The 21,403-nt window shown below is 43.2% G+C and overlaps 1 protein-coding gene across 2 annotated transcripts in view; it reads left to right on the top strand.

The window, feature by feature from the left end:
• Positions 1-21,403, top strand: part of rab11fip5a (RAB11 family interacting protein 5a (class I)) — a 26,227-nt gene extending 4,824 nt beyond the window's left edge. The window contains exons 2-6 of one of the 2 annotated variants that reach the window (XM_037071738.1): positions 8,295-8,806; positions 9,757-10,354; positions 12,867-15,452; positions 17,015-17,171; positions 18,162-21,403. In XM_037071738.1, coding sequence (XP_036927633.1) covers positions 8,295-8,806; positions 9,757-10,354; positions 12,867-15,452; positions 17,015-17,171; positions 18,162-18,422 — 4,114 coding nt within the window. In that variant the 3' untranslated portion in view covers positions 18,423-21,403. The remainder of the gene's footprint in view (positions 1-8,294; positions 8,807-9,756; positions 10,355-12,866; positions 15,453-17,014; positions 17,172-18,161) is intronic. The other variant, XM_037071739.1, reaches the window with a different exon arrangement.

Here is a 21,403-nt window from a genome sequence, read left to right as displayed (position 1 = left end):
CTTTACATGTCCCAACGTGTCTCATCTTTATTTAGCAGTTTTGTAATAGAATGAGAGCAGAGCAGCTGCCCACAGATGGGTGGCATGGGAGGATGCAGTGGCCCTGATGTATTTGCATGTTGAACTATCAGCGTAGAGCAGATTCTTGGTAAGGTGGGCGTTGGGTGAATTCCCCTGCAGGGTCTGTCAGGAGGAAACCCACGAAAACACAGATCAACCAACTGTGGACAGAAACTAGCAAGCAACCCTCGAAAATTAAGTTGTTTTTTTGCAATGTTTTTGCTGAAAATTGACCTTGTTACACACAATTTTTTCCTTAATAATCAAGTTTCTTCTCAAGAGAGTAATTTAACCTTTCAGCTATTTTTTTTTTCTGCAGACTAGGAATTTTTCAGTGTCATGGTTTGATGGTTCCTGAAGTGCTAATATTGTAATTTAGAAGTGAGATTTGGTGTTTTTCCAGTGCATTGCTGTCTCTGTTTCACACCCCCTGTCACGTTGTGTATCTGTAGGAGGCAAAACTCTGATGCAGACCTGAATGTTACTGAGGCAGTCCAGAGAACTGAACCTCCATCTGCTGAGTGAGGCAGAACGACTGTGGATGTGTGTGTGTGTGTGTGTGTTTCTGTCTGTATGTGTGTGATGTCCATCCAGAAAAATCCTCTGCTAAGAGCCGACTGTCTTTCAGGAGCCACTGCATGGAGAGAATATAGTCTAATGGACATTACATAACAGCGTGACCTGACAAGTCATCCCAGATCATTATAAATGTACTTCAGCTGGTTGAAAACATTTCACTGGAGATTTATCAGATTAAAAACATTATATTTGTAGCAGGGTATTGCTGCTGATGTAAAGGGCTGCACAGTTGCATCACAAATCCTCCCATCGGCCTGTCGAGCATCATCATTGAGTTATTATGGCTATTGTGGTTTAGCTAAAGGACATTGTAGCATTGTTATTAGCCGAGCACAGAAGAGACAGAGCTGTTTCCAAATCTGGGTCACTGTGACACAGCAGCCTAAATTGTCTGGTCTTAAGTTCCTGTTGTACTCAGTTCAGGTCACAGCACTCTTAGCTACACAGTTAGCCAGCATGCTACAGCAAGCAAACCAGCAACCAGTCAAAAAATAATAAACTTTTGGATGAATATGCTGATGAAATTTGGTCTAACTTACTTGTTGTGCACGCCATTGTTCCAGCCTGTACTGTTTCCCACAATGGACTCTGATTTAATTGAGAAATTAATCTTAATCTGTGGTGGAGAAAGTCAGGACATGTGAGGGATGTGTTTATAAAATGTCAGCCCGGTTCCTAGTTAAGTATCAGTGATGGATGGAGCAAGTCTGTCCACTTAAATATCAGCAGTAAGATTAAGTGTTTCGAATAGTGTTGAGAGGGCAAAGTTGTATATTAAGAAAAATGTCACCGGCTGTCCAATAGCTCAAGTTCCCCAAATATAATTGCAAACTCTGAAGGCTTTAGTCTTTTTTTTTTTTAAGGCTGATGTCACTTTGAGGATTAGAATGATTAAAAAAAAAAGTTATTTAAGAGATTAAACACCTGTTGTTGTGCATAAATCTCCTAAAGGCGGCTGACAGTATTTAAAGTGTGCTCAATTAGAGGAACCCACAGTGGATCTTGTCTCCCATATATAGCCTGATAACTGTGCTGCTCTGGCGACGGAAGCATCTGGAAACAAAGTTAACTGCAATCTGCTGTAATGCAGAAATTGGCCTTGAACCTCAAACGAGATGTGCAATAACAGCACAGTCTAACAGACCTCATTTGAAAGTGGTGTTATTTGCAGCAACCTTTTGTAAAGAGATGCAGATAAGAGTCGCACTGCTTCTGCTTTTGCTTCTGTTTGTGGTGATCTGCTTTACATTGTTGATGCATTCAAGTGATGCTACAGCTTCTGTAAACAACACCCACCTCATGAATTTAGACACTGTAATCAAAGTTCGCCTGCTCTACATCTTTTAACATTTGTTCAGTTGGTGTTTGATAACAAAACCAAGACTTAAACCAATATCATCATCATAACTCAGATAGTTTGCTAATGGGATCTGTTATTGGATGGCGAGCTTAATTTTTTTCCATTTCTGTGACACAACAGTGACTTACCTTTCACAAAAACAGACAGTTTTCCTGGTTATCTGTCACTGATATCTGATGTAGGCCTGAGAAGTTGTGGTTTTTAAGATACAATGCTTGGTTGTATGAAAGTATTGGGAGGGAAGTTGGTGGTGAGGTAAGAGCTCATCGCATCCAGATGTGGAATGTGGTCCGAGTCTCGCGGCCTGTCTGGTATTTTTTTGCTGAACGAGCTGGAATTCAGGCCACATTACCAGCCGTGCCCGCAGTGCTCCTGGAGGGTTTCATGGTTTGTATCACTGAAAGAGATGTAATCAGAAGTGTCCACTTGATCATTCAAATGAAGTAACACTGCTTACCTACTTTCCATCCTCTTAAGTTCCACACAGAGTTGATCATCGGCAGCTGTTTGGCCGTTGTACAGCACCAGGTGAACGTGGATTGTAGTTTTTGTGTTCCCAGGAGAGTTGGCTCCGATTTGGACCTTGCTGGTGACTGTTTTGCTGTATCATCATGTATAATTAGCAGCAGAGGCAGTTGGTGAGAGATGACTCTCTGAATGTTGATGTCTGTCTAGAGATTTCACACTTCAGGACAACAGTCCTGTTATGAAAGATCGAATGATTGTATTTGTTTGAAATATAAAATGGGCCATGAGAGTTTTCACCTGCTCTTAGATATGTTGCTTAAGTATGAGCTAGCCTTAGCCTTTACTTACTGTTCACATATCCTAATGTTCTGTTAGGTTTGACTTGCTGTGTGTGTGCAGTATTCTTGTGTCTTAAAAAGCTTTGAGGGCCTTGGTACTCCGTGCTTAATACATCCACCAAGTGTTTGTTGTTGTCTGGTGTTAGTGAGTTGTGCTTGTGTTTTTTCTTTTGGTTGGTTTAAACAGCCAGCGGTGGAGCTGATGCAGCAGATTGTGGAGCTGTAGTTGACCCAGTAAACACACCAACATATTCATCAGTGTCTCTTAGCTAGTCTTGTAGGCAGAGCTGACAGACTTGGTGTCCAGCGGGCCGGACCTGCTTCAGTGCAGCTCTTCCTAGCAAAGACCAGGAGTATCAATGACCCCCATGAGAGGCAGCGGACCAGGAAGGAGGCCGAAGAGGTTGTTGTTGTTACAGGGGAAGATAAATCACAGTATCAGAGCTGAAAGTAAAACAAACCTGAATGAGATAGGATGCCAACTTATCCAGATAAGAGGGTGAACATGATAAACACTATGCTAGCTAAACTAAGCATGGTGGCACACTGTTAGCATTGCACTCTAAGCACAGCAGTGAACACTGGCTGTATTAGTTTTGTTTCTAAATGTGTCAGAGCGGTGAAGGTGTTTCCTTTGTACGTCAGTCTCTCAGCTCCTGTAGAGCCTCACAAAGACCCCTCTGAATCCTCGAGTAGACAGAAAAAGAATCGCAGAGCTGTTTAACCTTAAATACCAACATGTTGGGTGAATCAAGTGCACCACTAAGTCCCACGGTTGACACAGATCCTGCGCCCTTGGCACCAGTTTTATTTCAGAGAGTCTCTTCTGTCTGGCTCTGATACCACCCGAGCTCCCAGAGCCCCACAGAGACTGAGTACATGCTGGAGAAAATAGGTTGATAGCCTACTTGTCTTTGTAATTTCAGCCCTTTCCTGACTTGAAGGGTGGTTTCAAGGGATCGACTCGTTCCACAGAGGACTAGAATAAGACGGCAGCTCCTGGATGAGAAGTTTTTTCCTATTTGCTCCTCGGTGGATCAGGGAGGGGAGATGAGGAGATGGTGTCATGCTGGGATGGGGTGGAGTGTTGTGATTTCCTGTTTTTGCGAGATGGGGAAGCAGATACACGGTCATGCTCTGCAGTTATGCTCTGCAGCTCTGGAATGGGACTGTTTACAAAGTGCAGCCCGTATAGACTCCCACAGATTCCAAAAAAAACAAAAAAAAAAAACAGGCAGAACATTCGGTTATGAGGACTGTAACCAAAAACACTTTACAACCTCAGCGCTGTGGCCTTGTTGAACTACACGGGCGTCTGTGTGGGAAGATGCTTTTGGGAAACTGGGTCCTCTTCTGTAACAGACTGTACTCTGCTTGAGTACGTGGGCTTCAAAATGTAGGCTGCGCTCTTTTGTCTGTGTTGCAGTTTCTGTATTTAGGCCTCACGTCTGTTCACTTATGTTTACATTTGTTGTCGTCGTCAGGCTTTTTCAGAAGACACGTGAGCACAGGTGCGTCTACGTCAACGGGCTTGCAACTTATTTGCATCGTCTGGGAAAATGAAAAGTAGCTTTTGGAGGGTTTTTGTCCAGCAGAAGCTCTTTCTCTTTTTTTTTTTCTCTCAGCCTTTCTTCTGTAAGCAGTTGTCATGTAAATGAGTCAACTGAATACCAAAATATAATGACACGTGTAGATAAATCCAGTATCTGAAAGTCTTTTCTGCCTGATATAGCCCCTTAATTACCATCCCAGCGTAAACGATTGCATGATGATGGTAGTTGTAGGTTTGAAAAAGAAAACCCTTGCATAGCTCTCTGGTCCGGTGTTTGGAATGTGAACCCCACCTTGGCTACAGGGAGTTGGCTGCCCAATCAGGAGGAGGACCGATACTATTGTTGGAGCATGGACGTGAAACTCGAGTCCAACCCTAACAGGCATTTAAGGGAAGCAGCGCTGGTGCACAACCTCAGACACTCGAGCGAGATCTTACCCAAGAATCTTAAAGAAAAGACGACAGGCAGGTTCAGAGCTCGGGGGTTTTCTTTTTGTCTACGTGTAGTTTTACAGTCCGGTACAGGATTTGATTTGCTGAAATGCTCCAAAGTAAATAACTTGTTCACCGCGTCTTCAGTGATGTTTGGATTAGTGAATGAAAAGTGCCATCGCTGTCTGTTTACGTGTGATGTAATGTTTGTTGTTCTTGTGGAGCTATAAAAAGCCTCGGCAGCATTCCTCTCTCCTCTCCGGGCTCCACCTGCTTTGTTATCTGTGATTCACAGAGTTGAACTGGAAGGAGTGTGGCTGCTAATTGTTTTCCACTGGCATTCTTCTTGGGTGTTACCGTGTTTTCAGGGCTGAACTTGAGGTCGGCTGCAGGATGAGGATGATGATGGTGATTACATAACAGCCTGTGCTGTGAATTATATTACGTTTTTTTTTCCTCCTTGCAGCCTACAGTTATGCTAATGTTTTTGCTGGAACAGGGAAACTTCCTGTGTTGGTTCCTTTTTTTTTTTTGCACAAACGGTTTCATAGAACCAAATAAGAAATATGAGAATAAGGTCACTGGGTTTAAATGTCTGGAAAGCTGTAAATATCAGGTGGCCAGTCCGATAAATATAGATATTTTTGTCATGTTTTAAGTTTAAGTTACACTATAGGAATTATAATGAGTCCATCTTTGGCCCATAGTTAAATATCCAAACTGTTTGCATTGCAATAACATTCGGTGCAGACATTTGTCCCTGCAACATGAATCTGAATCACTTTAATTGTCTACTAAACCTTTGTAAGCTGTGGCAGTGTGTTCCCCATGATCGTTGAAGTGCTGTTTCATTTATTCATTCATTTCTTTGTAAGTGTTGTGAGTCGTGACGCTTGCTGGGTTTGTGCGTTGTCATGCTGTACGTTCGGTCTGTCTGGTTTCTGAGATACTCGTGTAGAAAATGTGTGAAGTTCCTTCCTTTTTCATACATCAGTTGGTTTTCCTTCAGTCTCAGTTTTCTTTCATGTCACGTCTTTGATGCTCTAACCTCCGCAGCTCCGCTCTCGGTTGTGCATTAGACTTTCCGTAGCATGACATTTAGGTTTTCTTCTTGACTTGGCAGACTGGGACATTTTTGCAGTTCATGAACATCCTCTGTTGTGATTTCACTACACTTGAAGATCTGTTTTTCACATTTGGTACAAAATGATCTGCATCAACAGTTAAATTAGCTCAGCTGTTCTGTCAGTCCAAAGAAAATTGTGTGCCAGCTGTTTTGATAATCGATGAATTATCATTTTTCAACCATTTTTCTTCTTCTTTCTAAATGTCCAAGTCTTTCGTGTTTGGATTGTTTCTGGCACAAAAGAAGCAATTTGAGATGTCATTTTTGGCTCTTTTTCACATTTTAAAAAAAAATATATGGGCTAAACAAGTCATTAAATCATTAATCATTAAAAAGTAAAATTATTTATGAAAACACACTTTATATACATATAATATGTATAACATAAAAAGTAGAATAATCAATACGTTTATTAGCCATACATCAAATTCAAACAATTATATAGGCTATATTATAAACAAATTATGTTCTAAATGTTATTTTTATTGCATTTTCATAATATTTAAATAGAATCTACTGAAGCACGAGTTGCTTCTTCTTCCTTCTTCCTGTTGACTTTGGCTTTTTTGTGTCTTAGATAATTTATAATTGATTTCCGCTTAATTGCATCCTATTTCTAGAATTAAGTCCATTTATTTGCAGCATGTGTCTGTCATCCTCATAGTGGTTCTATGAACAATAGAGGAAGGCACTGTGGTGGAGGTGTGAGGTGAAAATAGCCCAGCAGCACAGGAAGTGAAAAAATAAAAGCAGGTCTTGGTTTCAGTGCTGATAACTTCCCTTTGGCAGCACCAAGTGTCAGAAACACATGTGAAGTGGGGGATTTTTTCTCAGTCACATTATTTTTTTCACCCTGTCACAACACACCAGATGAGACTTTCCCATGAGTCACGGTGCGGTGAACTTGTTGGCGCTGCTACACTCACCGCTGCACGGCATTTCTAAGAACCGCTCCTCTGTTTCTCCTCCAGTGAAGGAATTTACAGTTGAGGCTGTTTGTTTTCTGTCATGTTATTGTCGGGCACTCACTCTTAACATCTGACATGAGCATAATCTCACTTCATTGTTCTTGCTTACTGGATCTGATGAAGAACACAGGAGGGCTCCTCCGTGGTCATGTGGGATGTCTGGCCTCGCGGTGTTAGTAGGATACTCACACACACTCTCACCTTGTGTGAGGACAGATTAACCCCATTCATAATAACAATACAGTCATTCACATCATTTCATGAACCCACTCACAGCGCGAATAAATTAATGACTCAGACAAGTGTTTCCCTGTGTGCATGTGTGTAACAGACGAATGGAAACTGAAATATGAACATTTAATTTCACGATAATCCTGTCAGACATAACAGGATTCATGACAATTATCACAATATTCTTAAAACTTCAAAATAAAATGTATTATTTCGCACTAAAACATCCTGGAATCACCTCAACCTTCAACAGTTTGTCAGGAAACAAATATTTTTAAATATCTTTTTAATATGGGAAACAAACAATATAAGAATCTTAACTAAGTAATATGAAATCAGGAGGTCATCCTGCATAAATAAAGGTTAAATAAACGGTGGCCTCGTCATTCATGTCAGGATATTCACGATTATCGCGATAATGAAAATTCACCATGACTGACTTATTGTTTACCGACACTTACCAGACTTAAAACAGAAATAGTTTCCTGATTGAATAAATGCTTTGTTACAGTATTATTTCAAAAATATTACATCCTGACAGACATGAAACTTGAAGGATACAAATATTTGAGTTAAATCCTGTATAAGTAAATGCACACAGTCTGATAATCATCAAGTTTCATATCATTTTATACCTCGAAACAAGTTTATCGCTGCAAACATATTATTGATTGGATGTTTCTTGTCTAAATGCACCCTGGGAGATGTAGTTAACTTCAAATCCCTTTGAGTTTTTGTGTACGGAGACTTTCTGAATCAAAGAATCATCTCTAACAGAAATATTAATCTCTTGTGTTGATGGTTCAGTCAGGAGAGTTTGATGCTGCTCCAAGCTGTAGAAGCGCTCAAACTCTGAGTCACGTCACGCTGTTGATGTGAAAACTGTCTGTGGGAGTCCAGAGGAACCCAAAATAACTCTGCCCACTCAGAATTTCTATTCTGGGTAAGAAACTGTACAAAAAAAAAATCAAATTCAGGTATTAAAATAATGACACAAGGGCTTCAACTAGCCCAAACTGAGTTTATAACACAAGAGAAGAGTGCGAAGCCCTCATGTTTGAGAAGCTGGAACCGACGATTATTCTGCCTTCTTTGCTTGATAAATGACCAACTCACTGATGATTTAGACTAATTGTTTCACTGCCTAATTAATCTTGTGTGTAACTGCTCCCTGCTGCAGGTGGTACCGCCTCAACTCTAAGACGGGGAAGAAGGAGAAGGAGCGAGGAGACATTCAAGTCACCATCCAGTTCACCAGAAACAACCTGACGGCCAGCATGTACGACCTCGTCATGAAGGACAAGAGCGCCTCCACCTTCGTCAAGCTGAAAGAGCGCATAAAGGGGAAGAGGAGATCCAGCGACGATGACGCCTCGTCCGCTGTCCTACCAGGTGGTTACGGGACCCTCTGCCGGATGCGGCAGCGGCTGCCGAGCGACGGAGGCGGGGAGGAGGACTACGAGGACGACGAGGGGGGCGAGGCCCGGAGAAGCAAGATGAGGACCTTCTTTCTTAGAGGGAAGCTGAGGAAGTCGTCGGACACACGCTCCAGCACGTCACTCGGCTCGGAGAGCAGCGAGTCGTCATCGCGGGGCGGGAGCCTCAGCCCCACGGCCGGCATCAGCGTGGTGGTCTCTGATCTGTCCAACTCGCCCAGTAACAGCAGCAACCTGACAGCTGATAACAGCCCAGGTGAGAAGGACCAGTGCAGGTGTCATGTTTGTACAGTTTATTACAGCATCTCAGTCATCCATCATTTTCTTCATAGCTGAGGAAGAAGTGCTCAGGTTCGTGTTTCCCTCGCGTGGGATGATCCTGTTATCTTTTACAGCAACAGCAAACAAATCTTACAACTAAAGAAATGTTTTGTTTCAGCTGCAGATCAAACATCACTCGTTTCAGCTCTTAACTAATCGACTGCCACTTTGAATTTCCTGCTGCAGATCTTGCAGGATGGTGTAAGAGTCACGGTGGTTTATGTAAAATGTTTCAAAATAAACCACTTCCCCAAAATTATTTCACACCAGCTGTATAATTTACTCCCTGTTAATGCTGCTGCTTTTCATTTTAGTATTTAAGTAAGTGTAGAGTAAATGGATGCATGGATGAGCGTGAATCTTTTTATATTTAGATTCTATAAATGCTCTGATTGTCTTTATCACCCTCCTGTGACACCACAGTGCTGCTAAAATCAGCTTGAAAACTGAGAAGATTTTAGAATTCAAATGTAATGTAAATGTGTGCATCTCCTGTTGTGAAACAAATTGATAATGTGCCTGCAAAGAATTAATTAATCCAGAGTGAAAATCCCTCATGAGCTGCTTTATTATGACGGTTAAAAAAAGACTTTAGGGAGGCGTGCGGCCCGCTGGGTGCCGTCTTCTCTGTTAAATCACCTGGACTGGAGAAGTGTTGCACTGAAGCGCAGAGCGATTGTTCACATTATACTAGAAAAGATTCACACAGAAGCAAATTCATCATTTTTCCAAGCTACATACACCGTCCTGCTGTGAAAAACGTGTCAGTTGAAGCCATTTCAGGATTTTTATTATCCAGTTATGCTGCCTGGAAATTTAAGTCAGTAGTCGTCCATCTTTTTCTCACCCCTCCTTTCTGTCTTCCTCCTCTTTGCTGCCTCACAGTGCACACAGCCGACACGTCGCCCAAGTCTTCGTCTTCTCTCAAATGTGAGTTTGGTGACGATCCCGGCGAGATCACCATCGCAGTGCCTCTGCCCACTGTGTGCGTTAACGGAAGCCATGCGTACGACGTCCAGCCGCTGGACCCAGGCTCAGGAAAACCTGCAGGATCTTTAGGCCTGGGACTGTTGCAGAAGTCTTTGCCTCTCTCCATGTCTCTACAGAACCTCAGCCCGCGGGCTAAAACAGACCTCCCCAAAGGCCCAGTGGGAGACGGGCGCCGCTGGTCTTTCGACAAGCCCGACGAGGAGGAGAAGGCAGCCATAGCAGCGGCCCTGGAGCAGAGCGGCCCCATGCTGGGTGATGAAGAAGAAGAAGAAGAACGGTTTAGACAGGCTGCTCCACCTAAAGTCGCCTCCTCCGCCGTGGAGTCTGAAAGCCAGGGGAAAAAGCAGCGGAGGAACTTGTTCTCTCACGGGAGGAGTGAGTCGGCAGGGAAGGGGCAGAGTCAGTCCAGGGATGAGTCTGAACAGACCCCCGCTGTCACTGACGAGAAACACAGGGGATGGTTCGGATCAAAGGACTCGCACAGCAAACCCAGGTGAGACACACACTGAGATCACAGAGGAGACGAGTCACACTGACAGCTTCATTTGTTACAACATCAAACAGGTGATGAATTATCATCTCAAAATGAGCCTGCTGAGAGCTCGTACCTGAATCGTAAGTCACAGACGGAGGTGTCTAATCGCAACTTTCTGGGAAATATCGCTTTCTACTACCTATGACTGTTAAATGAATTGCCAACCATTGAGATAGTCTATTAATCAAGTTTGAGTGATTTCTTAAGGGAAAAGAAGAAAAAAAAATCTTAAATGTGAATATTTCCTGGATTCTTTCCTCCTAAACTGAATATATTTGGGTTGTGGACAAAACGAGACATTCGAGGATGTCACTTCGGGTTTTGGGAAACAATAGAAATAGAAATAAATATTAGTTGCAGCTCTCGCGTCAACAGAATGTAGATCCAAGCTCCAAGTCTTAAGCTAATCGCCTCCTGGAAGAATCTGGGCACTATTGATCATGTCATCTCTCTCTCAGGAAATAAAGCCTTCATCCCAAAAATGTTGAAATAATCCTTTAACTTTCAGGTATATGTGCTGTAGGGCTATTTAATCAGTAACATGATATCCCGCTGTTTGGAGGATATGGTAAAAAAAAAATATCTCCTGTGTGATTGAGTTCTTATAATAAAACTTACAGAAGCTAAAATCGGAGTAAATTCCATCACGTCTATCAAATTACAGGAGGGTCAGATTTCATGATCTGTATTCAGAGCAGCAGCATTGTGTGGAGCAGCAGCCAGAGTGGTTGTTTACCTTTCTCGTCCTGCGTACCAGCATGGCTGCCAGAATTTTGCCTTGTCCCTCCTGAGCTCCTGGTCTCAGTCTCTGGTTACATCAGGTATCTGCAATGCAGATGGAGGAGGGGAGCTGCTCCTGTGAAATTAGCTTTATCACACTGAGGCCTTGTGCTCGCTGAAATATGGTTCAATAATAATCATCGTTGGAAAGGTGATGATGTGAGCCGGAGCACTCCTTACTCTCCCAGGTTTTGTGTATATATTCGAGTGTGTGTGTGTGTGTGTGTGTGTGGGCTTGTGTATACATTTGTAATGTGTGTGTGTGTGGGGGCAGAGAGAATGGAGGGAAGAAAAGCCCATTGAATTTTATTTCCACTTCCAACACAAGCACATTCTTGAGTGGGTAATTTATTTTGTGGGTGTCACCTGCTCGACTGTACTTTCTCTCGTACTGCTCTCTGTTGTGCTGAGTGAGTTTCTCATGCACATCTTTAATTCAGGTCTAGACAAACCTTTAAACAGTTACTTTTAATTTTAATTGTAATAATTTGCTCGCCCAAGCACAAAAAAACAAAACAAAACAAGAACAGCCTCGTCATATTTCCTTACGCTGAACGTAAACAAAATATTGGACCGATAAGCACCTGCTGATTGGAGCGAGGTCAGCTATTCTGGACCATAGTACACTCAATACCTTTCTGCCAGCTCTGTAACTATACATTTTCACAGCCTACACACTCACATGCTCTGAGATCCTTGAGGGAGAGGTGCCAAGTTGGCACCGGCAGCACTAAGTAATCACTACACCCAGCTGCATCAACTTCCCTCACAAAATATTACATCATGTGCCAGAGAAAGCACACAAAAGACACAGAGAGGAATGTCTTTGAACATATGAAAAACATGAGTGATTGATTTCAACAATTAATATGAACCTTTTTAGAGGTGCTTTTTGCACTTAAAATTTAATTTAATCCAGTTTAAGTGTGTTTCACCAAACGGGCAAATATTAGATAATATCTATTATCGCAGTGTTTTGAATATTGGACACCTATTGTGTTTATTACAGTGAGATTTCATACCTGGCTGGTCCTTCAGAGTTCAGAGGGAAGCGAACAAGACTAGCGGCACATTTTTAATCATATTGAGCCGTTTAAAAGTGTATGTGTTGCTGTAAATGGAGACGTAGAAAAGTGAACAGCATGTCCTCCTCTCAGTCCATTATTTATTCATACTACTAATGTCTAATGCGATATTTGGACGAAACAACATCATGATACATCATTTTGGATATTGACGAAGGTACTGGCTGGTGGTGGAGACCAAAAACAGAGCTAAAAGAAAGTGATTATCGGACATTAATCACCAAATTAAAGCTGATGTTGCCCTGTGTCACCACGATCAATCATCTGGCAACTCTTTGCTATCATGTTTACTGTACAAGGTGTAAAAACAAATACTGTATTTACAGTTTGTTTCACTGCCCCCTAGTGGCTTAACATAGTCAGTGCTGTTTAATTGTTTTCCAGACAACAAAGAAAAATTAAGAAAACCACTCTTAAAAGCTGGGCCTGAATAAAAACAGGATGTAAGGGGATACAAGTGACTGTACATTTCAAATAAACTGGGTCAGTCTTCAAGAATGTGTGATTAAAATGTGATTTGAGACAGAAAACTTTCTGCAGACCAGTTTTAAAGCTGTATGAACAATCCTCACTAATCAAGAGGACTGTGTGCCTTCCTTTCACAGCCTGGTGGTGTCACCTAAAGTAGTGCCCAGCACTGACCCCCACCCACCTCCCCTCCCACCTAGCCACCACCCCTCGGGTCCCCCTGTAGATCCTCTGGTTTCTCCACTGCATCACTCTAACCCTTTCAGCCCCTCACAGAGCACATCACCTCCCATCTCCCCCTGCAACCCTTTCTTCTCTCTCCTCCAGCACAACCCTTTCTATGAAGACATGCTTACCGCTCAGCCCCTAAAACCTTCGCTGCCTCCTCTGCCCTATCTCTCCAGCTCCCGGCCCCCCATAGCCACACTCTTTCCGCAGGCGAGTAACCCTAACACCACCCTGACTCTGAAGGGCTCCATCACTGGTGGAGACGCGAGGAGCGGAGTGATGGCTAAAGTTGAGAAACGACCTCTCCCTCCGACTCCCTCAGAAGGGGTGACACCTTTAAGCAGGAGGCCGTCCAACCCTTTTCTGTCCGTTGGGGAGCTGGAACCGGATTCAGAGTGGGACGAGTCCTTTGAAGCTTTTGCAGCTGGCAGGCTGCAGTCTCCCGAGGATCTGACCACAGATTGCAAAACACAGCAAAACACACCCAGTGACGATCCACTGGAACACTGCAGTAATAAAGGAGCATTACTCCCCGTAACAGATGACACACTACATCATCAGCCTTACACAGATTTTGGATTCGAAGCGCAAAAAGCCAGCAGCCAGGTGACCAACACTAACATGCATCACTTTGACTCATTTGCACAATTTCTGGAGACAATCCCAGAGCACACAAGCTTTGAAAGTGAAAACACAACTTACAGTACTTCTCCTAACTCAGCAGAACTGGCTGCTTGCACTGAGACTAATCAAGCTAACAATACTGCTAACACTAACGACACAAACATGCATCAAGCCTCACCCGTAAAGCTCAACAGCAGCTCTCCAGATCCTGGTTCGTCAGGTCTGGGCAGTTCAGTGGAAGAGGACTTCCTCTCATGTGTCTCCTCGTATTCGGACAAATTCTCTGCATCTTCCTCCGAGGAAGCTGAGGTGCAGAACTTCGAAAGCCTCAACTTTGAGAAATCCTCAGAGTCGACTGTGGTCAAGCCCCCAGAATCTGAAGACGACATCATAGACAGGTTGAAGGATCTGTGTTTAGTTGACGTAGACCGCCACAGGGATGTTGATGAAAAGGTAGATCTAACTGTTCTGGAGCAGCCCTCGATCACTGAGAGCCAGACACCAAAACTCTCAGAACTACAGCCTAAGTCAAACGTGTCTCTAGAGTCCGACAATGAACATCGAGAGAAAGAAACGGGTGAATTTGACAGATCTGATGATGTGATGACCTCACACCCGTCTTTAGACATCAGAACCTCGTCTCCGGATGTGAGGCAGAGTTCATCTGACATCCACACCACTCCCTTAGGGGGGAAGGATTCAAGTTCTCCGATACCATACGGGCTTGATTTACTGAACACCAGTCGCACCGTGAACAGTCCCTGCCATGGCTCCGATGATGTGCCAGAACTCTCAGAACTAGAACCAAAATCAATCGTCTCTTCAAAGTCTGACAATGAACATGGAGAGAAAGACAAAGGTGAATCCAATGGATCAGAAGTCTTAAATGATTCCTCTGTATCTGTAAGTATTCCGACAGATGTGATGACTCCGGTTGATGAACTCTGCTCCACACAGCCGTCATTACACATCATAACGTCTTCTCCAGAGGTGAGGCAGTGTTCGTCGGACATTGAGAGCAGTACTTTAGGAGGGAAGGATGCAAGTTCTCCTTTAACATTCGGGTTCGATCTCCTCAACACCAGTTCCATTGCGAGCAGTCCTAGCGAAGGCTTTGACGACACACTGTTGCACACTCGAGCATCCGATCTGAGCAGCAGCAGCTTTCTACAAAGCCTTTATGTCAGCATCGATTCGGAGGACTACCAAACCTGTGTGTCTCACCCAGCCTCCGAATTCTCCATGGACTCGTATCAGAACGAGACACTACACTCCGCAAACTCAACGCTCTGTGGCGAGCTGAGTGCGATCCAGACGGCTGCTGATGCTGCTTCAGACCAACAACTTTCAACAAATGCATGCAAGCAATCTGTCGAAGAAGTCGACCAAACTGATCCAGCTCAAGGTTCTGGCGCTGAGGACAGGACGGCAACTCTTCAGACAAGTTTCACGATAGACGGTGACTTTGGTTTCCTTCCTGTGGCGTTGACGGACTCTCAACAGAAGATCACCGAAGGAGGTATAGACGAGTTCTCGAATTGTCCTCAGGTACAAAGTGCTCCGCTACACCGCTCCCACTCTGAGGGCACCCTGACGCCCGCCCTAGACGAGATCCTCCTGCCCTCCTTTGGGAGCGACCCCGGCGCCATCCAGGAGTTCTCTTCAGCTGATCCTTGCCCTGACCTCCCCTCTCTGACTTCCTTTGCTCCTTCCTTAACTCCTGACAGTAGTAGCTTCCCTGTAGCGCTCTGTCCTCTCTCTCCCCTTGCCAACGCTACGGCGAGGTCACCACCCAGCGTGGCGTGGGCCGCCGCGCCAAAACCAATCGCTGAGGAGACCCAGCAGGAGCAGGCAGCCAATCAGGAGAACAGGTGAGGTTGCACATGCTCAGTGAAAAGGTGGAGGTGGAGGTGGAGAGGAAGCACTTTTTTTTTTTTCCCCCCTCACTTCCAGAAATTTCTCTCTTCAGTCTCCCTCTGCCGCTCTGCTTCCGGCTGCTTTTCTTCTGCGCCGTCGACTCTCAAGGGGCTCTTCCTTTGTGGTGTGACCTTCTCTTTTTCCTCACTTTGTTACCACACACACACACACACACACACACACACACACTGGTGTTAATAACAGGACTCCTCTGCAGGTGTCTTGTGTGTGTCCTGGCTCTGTGGTAACAGCAGGGGAAACATAGCCTCAGGCCAATTAGCAGTTATTATTTTACCCTGAATCCCTCCACACACACCCCCTCCCTCCCAACACACACACACACACACACACACACACACACACACGCACACACACACCCTCTCTCTCCACAGGGCTAGCTGGTGTTCTCACACACCACACTCATTTTCCAAATTCTGAACCAGAACCCGGGCTTTTCTACAAGTCAAAAAAAAAAAAAGGTGTTGTTGTGTCACTGATAGCATTTCCTTTTCACCTCGGGGTAATAATACCTTTAACACAATTACACATGTTTGATTGCACCAACGCATGCAATTACATCTTTCAGTTTTCAGCTCATTTAATTTTAATTTTCACCAGTATTTCCACTAATGAGGAGACTTACACCTGTCTAACCTCCTTTTCCTTCATGGGATTTTAAAAGGTTGATCTTTAGCGTCCGTGTCTGGTGTCATCCTGGAGGTCTTGATGAGAATCTGTTGTGTAAACGTGTATTACCTGGGCTAAAGAATGACATATCTGACAGAGATGATTGTGCAAGTCTCTGCACTAAGAAGGGGAGGGGTCTGAAATGATAGATTTCTAGGTCACTGACACAGGAAGCTTTCTTTCCTGTGTTGTTGTCGAGCTGTAGTTTGAGAAAATACTTCATGTTGACCTGAACAAAGAGCTGGTGTCTGGTGGTTTGCCAGTCAACTGGCCAAGCACGCAAATTGATTTAATTACAGCCAGACTGTGGCATCTTTTTAGCCCATGTAAGACAGTTGTGTTACAAAAAAAAAGCTTACCAAAGCATTTGAATACTAATAAACACTGATTGTCTCTAAAACTAAAAACTCATATGATAACATATTCTGCATTAATTAAGATAAGCTTTGTGTATCACCCAAGGCCATTCTTAATGTTTAGTTTTATTTAGGCTCAAACTGTGTAAATAGCCACTAAAAAGATTTTACTCTGAAAAATCACTCCTTGCACAAACCATCCCCACACTTCCCCTCTGGTGTGTTTCGGGAAAATATATGTAAATGTAATAACTTCAGACACAGATTTGAGATTTATTATCCATTGCTGGAAGGTAAATGTTTGTTTCCAGCCATTTATATAATTTAAGAGTTTTGGACCTCCAGTTTGGCAGCCGGATGAAGTCCTTCCATCGCCTGAAAGTCTCTCATATGAAACTGAAGCAGCCACAGAGGTGTTGTTGTATGAAGTTTGACTGTTCGTGTGCGTGCTGCTTTGTTGTCGTCCCGTCCAGCCCCCACCCAGTGAAGCCCCTGACCACTGCCATGCTGGCTGACGAGAAGCGGACTGAGGGCCGGTCAGTGCTGGCCACCGGACTGGAGAAGCTCAAGTCCACCATCAACCCGGGGAGGAGCAGCCAGCTCAGCGAGCAGGAGGCGGACAAGAAGAAGGTACAGTACAGTGTGCTGTAATAATAATGAAATAAAAACACTGACATACTGCCCTTCAGAGGAAAACAACAGTAACTATTTGACTGTATTTAAGGGACAATGATCTCGACTTGTGTTTAGAGCTGGAGGATATAATGAAAATACCCTTCTAGTTATAAAAAAAAATGCTTCTCTGAAAGAAAAAACTAAACATGTGTTTGTTTTAGTGTCTCTACCTACACGACTCCCACGCAACAGTAATGATGATCGTAATAACTTCATCAGATGGTGCGACAAATGTTTCTTTCCTGCTTTTATGAGTGATAAAACGAAAGCAAGCCAGACTACAACCAGGGAATGAACACTTAAAGTTTCATAACACTTGTAGAGTTCAACAAATGTATCAAACGCTCCTGAAACTAAAAATAAAGTAACAAAACCATCAAGATGTTGAAGGAGGAATAATTTCAAAGAGGAATAATGATTCATACTATTTGCTTTAGATTCCTCCTTCCCTTTAGCTTAATATGGAGTACGTGTCTGCTGTGTTTTGTATATTTTAATTTTTCTTAAAATGTACCACAGTCAGACATGAGAAAAACGGTTTAGTCAAGACAGAAATCAACCAACAACTAAGTAATGCGATTTTGCTAATTATTGTGAATTTTGCAGGAATCCAGCTGCTAACTAGCAGGTGACTCTGGAAAACAAACGGGAACTTCTCGCATCTCGGGTGGAATTACATTATCTTTGACTCAATTTACTTACATTACTTATATAATGTAATTTTACTCGTAGTTATAGATTGTCTGGTTTCCCTTTGGATCTCTTCAGGATAAAAGTTAAAACAGGAACCGAACCCTCTCTTGGAGCTGTGTGCTGCTTGTTATTAAGTTTCTGATTTGTTTTGAAAAGACACAAGGTGTTTCACCTTCAGGAAGAGAATCAACAGAAGGTAAAATGTGCTTCCTTTCCTCTTCCTGTATTGCTGATTCCTCTCTGTGTCTTTAGTGTCTGGTGACAGAAGGAGCCGGCTCGTACTACCACCTGAACCACAGTGAACTGGTCGCCCTGCTGGTGCAGCGGGAGGCGGAGCTTGAGAGGCAGAAGGCGGAGTTTGAGCGGCAGAAACTTTTGCTGGCCAAGCGGGAGGTGGAGCTGAAGAAGCTGAAGCCGCAGGTCAGAGATCTGGAGGACTACATTGACACGCTGCTGGTGCGCATCATGGAGCAGAAGCCCACTCTCCTGCAAGTGCGCACCAAGTTAAAGTGACGGCGGGGCGGCGAGGGTTTGCAGTCCAGTCCGCATCTGTTCACTCTAACCTCCACAACAGCTCTTTAGTCTTTTCACTGCTATGCTGTCCTTTTTGATACAAATATTTAGGCACTGAGAGATGTCGAGGCGATGTTTTTTTTTTTTCCAGACGGCATGCTGAAACGCGGCCCCTCGTTCGAAAAAAAGGGGGTTCGGTTCCGGGCGGTTCTGAATGTAGTGGGTCCTCAGGTTGTTTTCAGGTTCACACAGCCAGTTGGTTTTACGTTGGCGGAGAAGCGAGCCCAGCAGGCGGGGCGGGGGGGAGTTCAAACACCCAGATGCTTCCATTTTGGAATCCTGATTGTAGAAAACATAGATTCCTCCTTTTCACCTCACTTGTCACTTCTATCACCTTATCACAGAAGAGAGAAAATGGTAGCGTTTCAGTCCATAACACTGTATATCTTCACTCTTCACACAGTTTAAAACAAATAAACACTCCTGCAAGAGTGTCAGCTTTTACTGCAGGTAGGAGGAGAGCGAACAACGTGAGGGGGCACTCTGGTGGTTTTGCATGTTTTAGCCCATTAACTTCAAAATGCGTATACTTTATAATCTTTTTTTTTTTTTTGCCATTTCTGTAGCGGACCATCAGGTTCAGATTGATTTCATACCTTCAGGGCAGCATGAAGATCAAATCAAAGTTAACCTGCTCAATAATCTGTCACACCTGAACATTTTATTACCTTTGTATTCAGTCAGTAGTTATGGACTGAAGTTGAGAGCAGAGAAGATATTCGCTCTGATGTCCAGAAAGTCTTGTGGTTAAAAGTTATATTGTAGGTCTGTACACACTATCAGTGTTTATGTTCTCAGTTAATTTGGCAATAATTTTCTCTTCGATTTGCCTGTTTTATTGGACTAACAGTCCAAAATACAACATCATCCACTTTACTATAATTTAATTTAAGCCAAAGAAAAGCAGCAAATCCTCAAAATTTCGGAAGTTGGGAACAACAAATGTTTTAAAAACTAGTCTAAGCAATTAACAGATTATCCTAAAAGCTTGTTAATAAATTGTTGTAGTTAAAATATGCTGTCAGAATCTCAAAGGATGGTTATAAATCTGGTTGTCTCAGCAGCAGCAACAGACTGTTGGGCTTAAGGTTTTGTTGGCTAACAGTTTCCCCCTGTGTCTTAATGCTAATCGCCTTCTGGATCCAGATCCGTCCTTCTTCTTGTTCTTCTCAACACACTCCTGGCAAGAAAGGGAACAAGCGTAGTTCCCTTAATTGGTTGATTGATTTCTTGTATTTTCAGTGGCTGCTCAGAAGGAAAGAAATACATTGAAGTATTCAAGTTTCCCTTTTGGAAAAAAGTGCGCAGTATTTCAAAGTAAACACAGTATTTGGTTATTAATCAGGTCACTTCATGCAAAACCACCGACACGTTTCTTATTCAGCGATGTCCTCCTGCGACACCAGCTGACGTACGTGTTGTTCTGGACTGACACTCTACAAACGTTCCCTGACGATGGCGATAGTATCGAGTGCTCGGGACTAGTTTTTTGGTTTTTTTTTTTAAACCAAACGAGCGGTGTGAGACTCGTCACGTGCACATTTTTCCCGGGAACTGATCGTAGCTCCTGAATGTTCAAAAGTGTTCTTAGCCAGCAAGTGAATGGGTTTAATTTGTTCTACGCACGATGAGTGCTGTTTCTCCTTTTTCTTTTTCGCTTGTTCCTTGCTTTTTTTTTTTTTTGTTTGTTTGTTTCTTTTTTCCTTGTATTCCGTTCAGTGGGCATGTCTTGAACTTACCCATAATGCTCAGCCTAATAAGCTAACTGATTCTCGTATGGGTCACAGTGTTATCAGGTGAAGACAGTATCACTTAGTATCAAGATGAGCCACCACAGCTTCTCTGATCTCATGCTTTCTGCCGTCCATCAACACGACGCCACTGTTGAGAAAATGCCTGCGACATGCCGGTACTTGACTCCCTCTTCCTCCCTCCCTTCCCCTCCTTACGGTTTATGTGTCACATCCGCTCCTGCTCAAGCACGCATATCGCTACTGCTTTCAGGTGTTACAAAGGGATATATACCGCATTTTACAGCATATATGCCGTATTGAAATGCCAAATGCTGCCTTATTTTTGTTTTGTTTTGACGTTCCATTAAAAAAAAAAAAAATCTCGCACTTCCTTTCTTTTTTTACATGCCGGGGCTTCGGGGGGGGGGGTGCAGGTTTTGAAAAAGCCATCTGTTCACCAAAAGTTTGACCTCTTTTCATGCTTTGTTATCGTTTTTAGATCACCGCACAATAATGAAAAATTGTATGCATACCAATAGAAAAAATGAGCAGTAACTTCCTGTGAAATGCCAAAAAAAAGCCTTGAAACTTAATCTATGGAGCAGATCGATTACACCATAAAGTATTTCAGATATGACGCCACTTTTAACAGCGTTTGTGGATGTTCTTGCACTACTTAATCGTCAGAACATTACTGTACCTGTCTGTTGATATCTGGTATAGTTAGATCTACTTTACACCGTACTGCACTTTCTAACCGCTCTGTGATTTAAGCACTCGGCCTACTTTGACACCACGACATTTTTTTTCCAGTGAGCTTGACGCATACGAAGACATCCAAAAAAAAACAAAAAACAAGACGAATAAACGTCTCGTCGTCTCAGTTTTTCTTCTGTGCGATCTCAATATCAAGTGCGTAGATGACCGTAGAGACATACTCGATGTGACTCGGCACTTATGAAGCGCAAGAATAAATTAAAAAAAACGTCCTCCTCCATGTCTTCCATTTCTATTTTTTTTGTTTAATTTAAGTTTAAACTGATTGTATTTTGTCCTTGATTGTGTAGCTGGTGGAATGTGCTTAAAGGTTAGTATGTAAGATTGGAAAGTTTACAATTCGTGATGCAATTCTGTTTCACAAATTTTGTATATTTAATAAAGAATATTTTGTGTTTCTTGCTCACCGTA

This window comes from Acanthopagrus latus, chromosome 16 (genome assembly GCF_904848185.1).
Source record: "Acanthopagrus latus isolate v.2019 chromosome 16, fAcaLat1.1, whole genome shotgun sequence".
Lineage (NCBI taxonomy): Eukaryota > Metazoa > Chordata > Actinopteri > Spariformes > Sparidae > Acanthopagrus > Acanthopagrus latus.
This window is presented reverse-complemented; position numbering and strand designations above follow the sequence as displayed.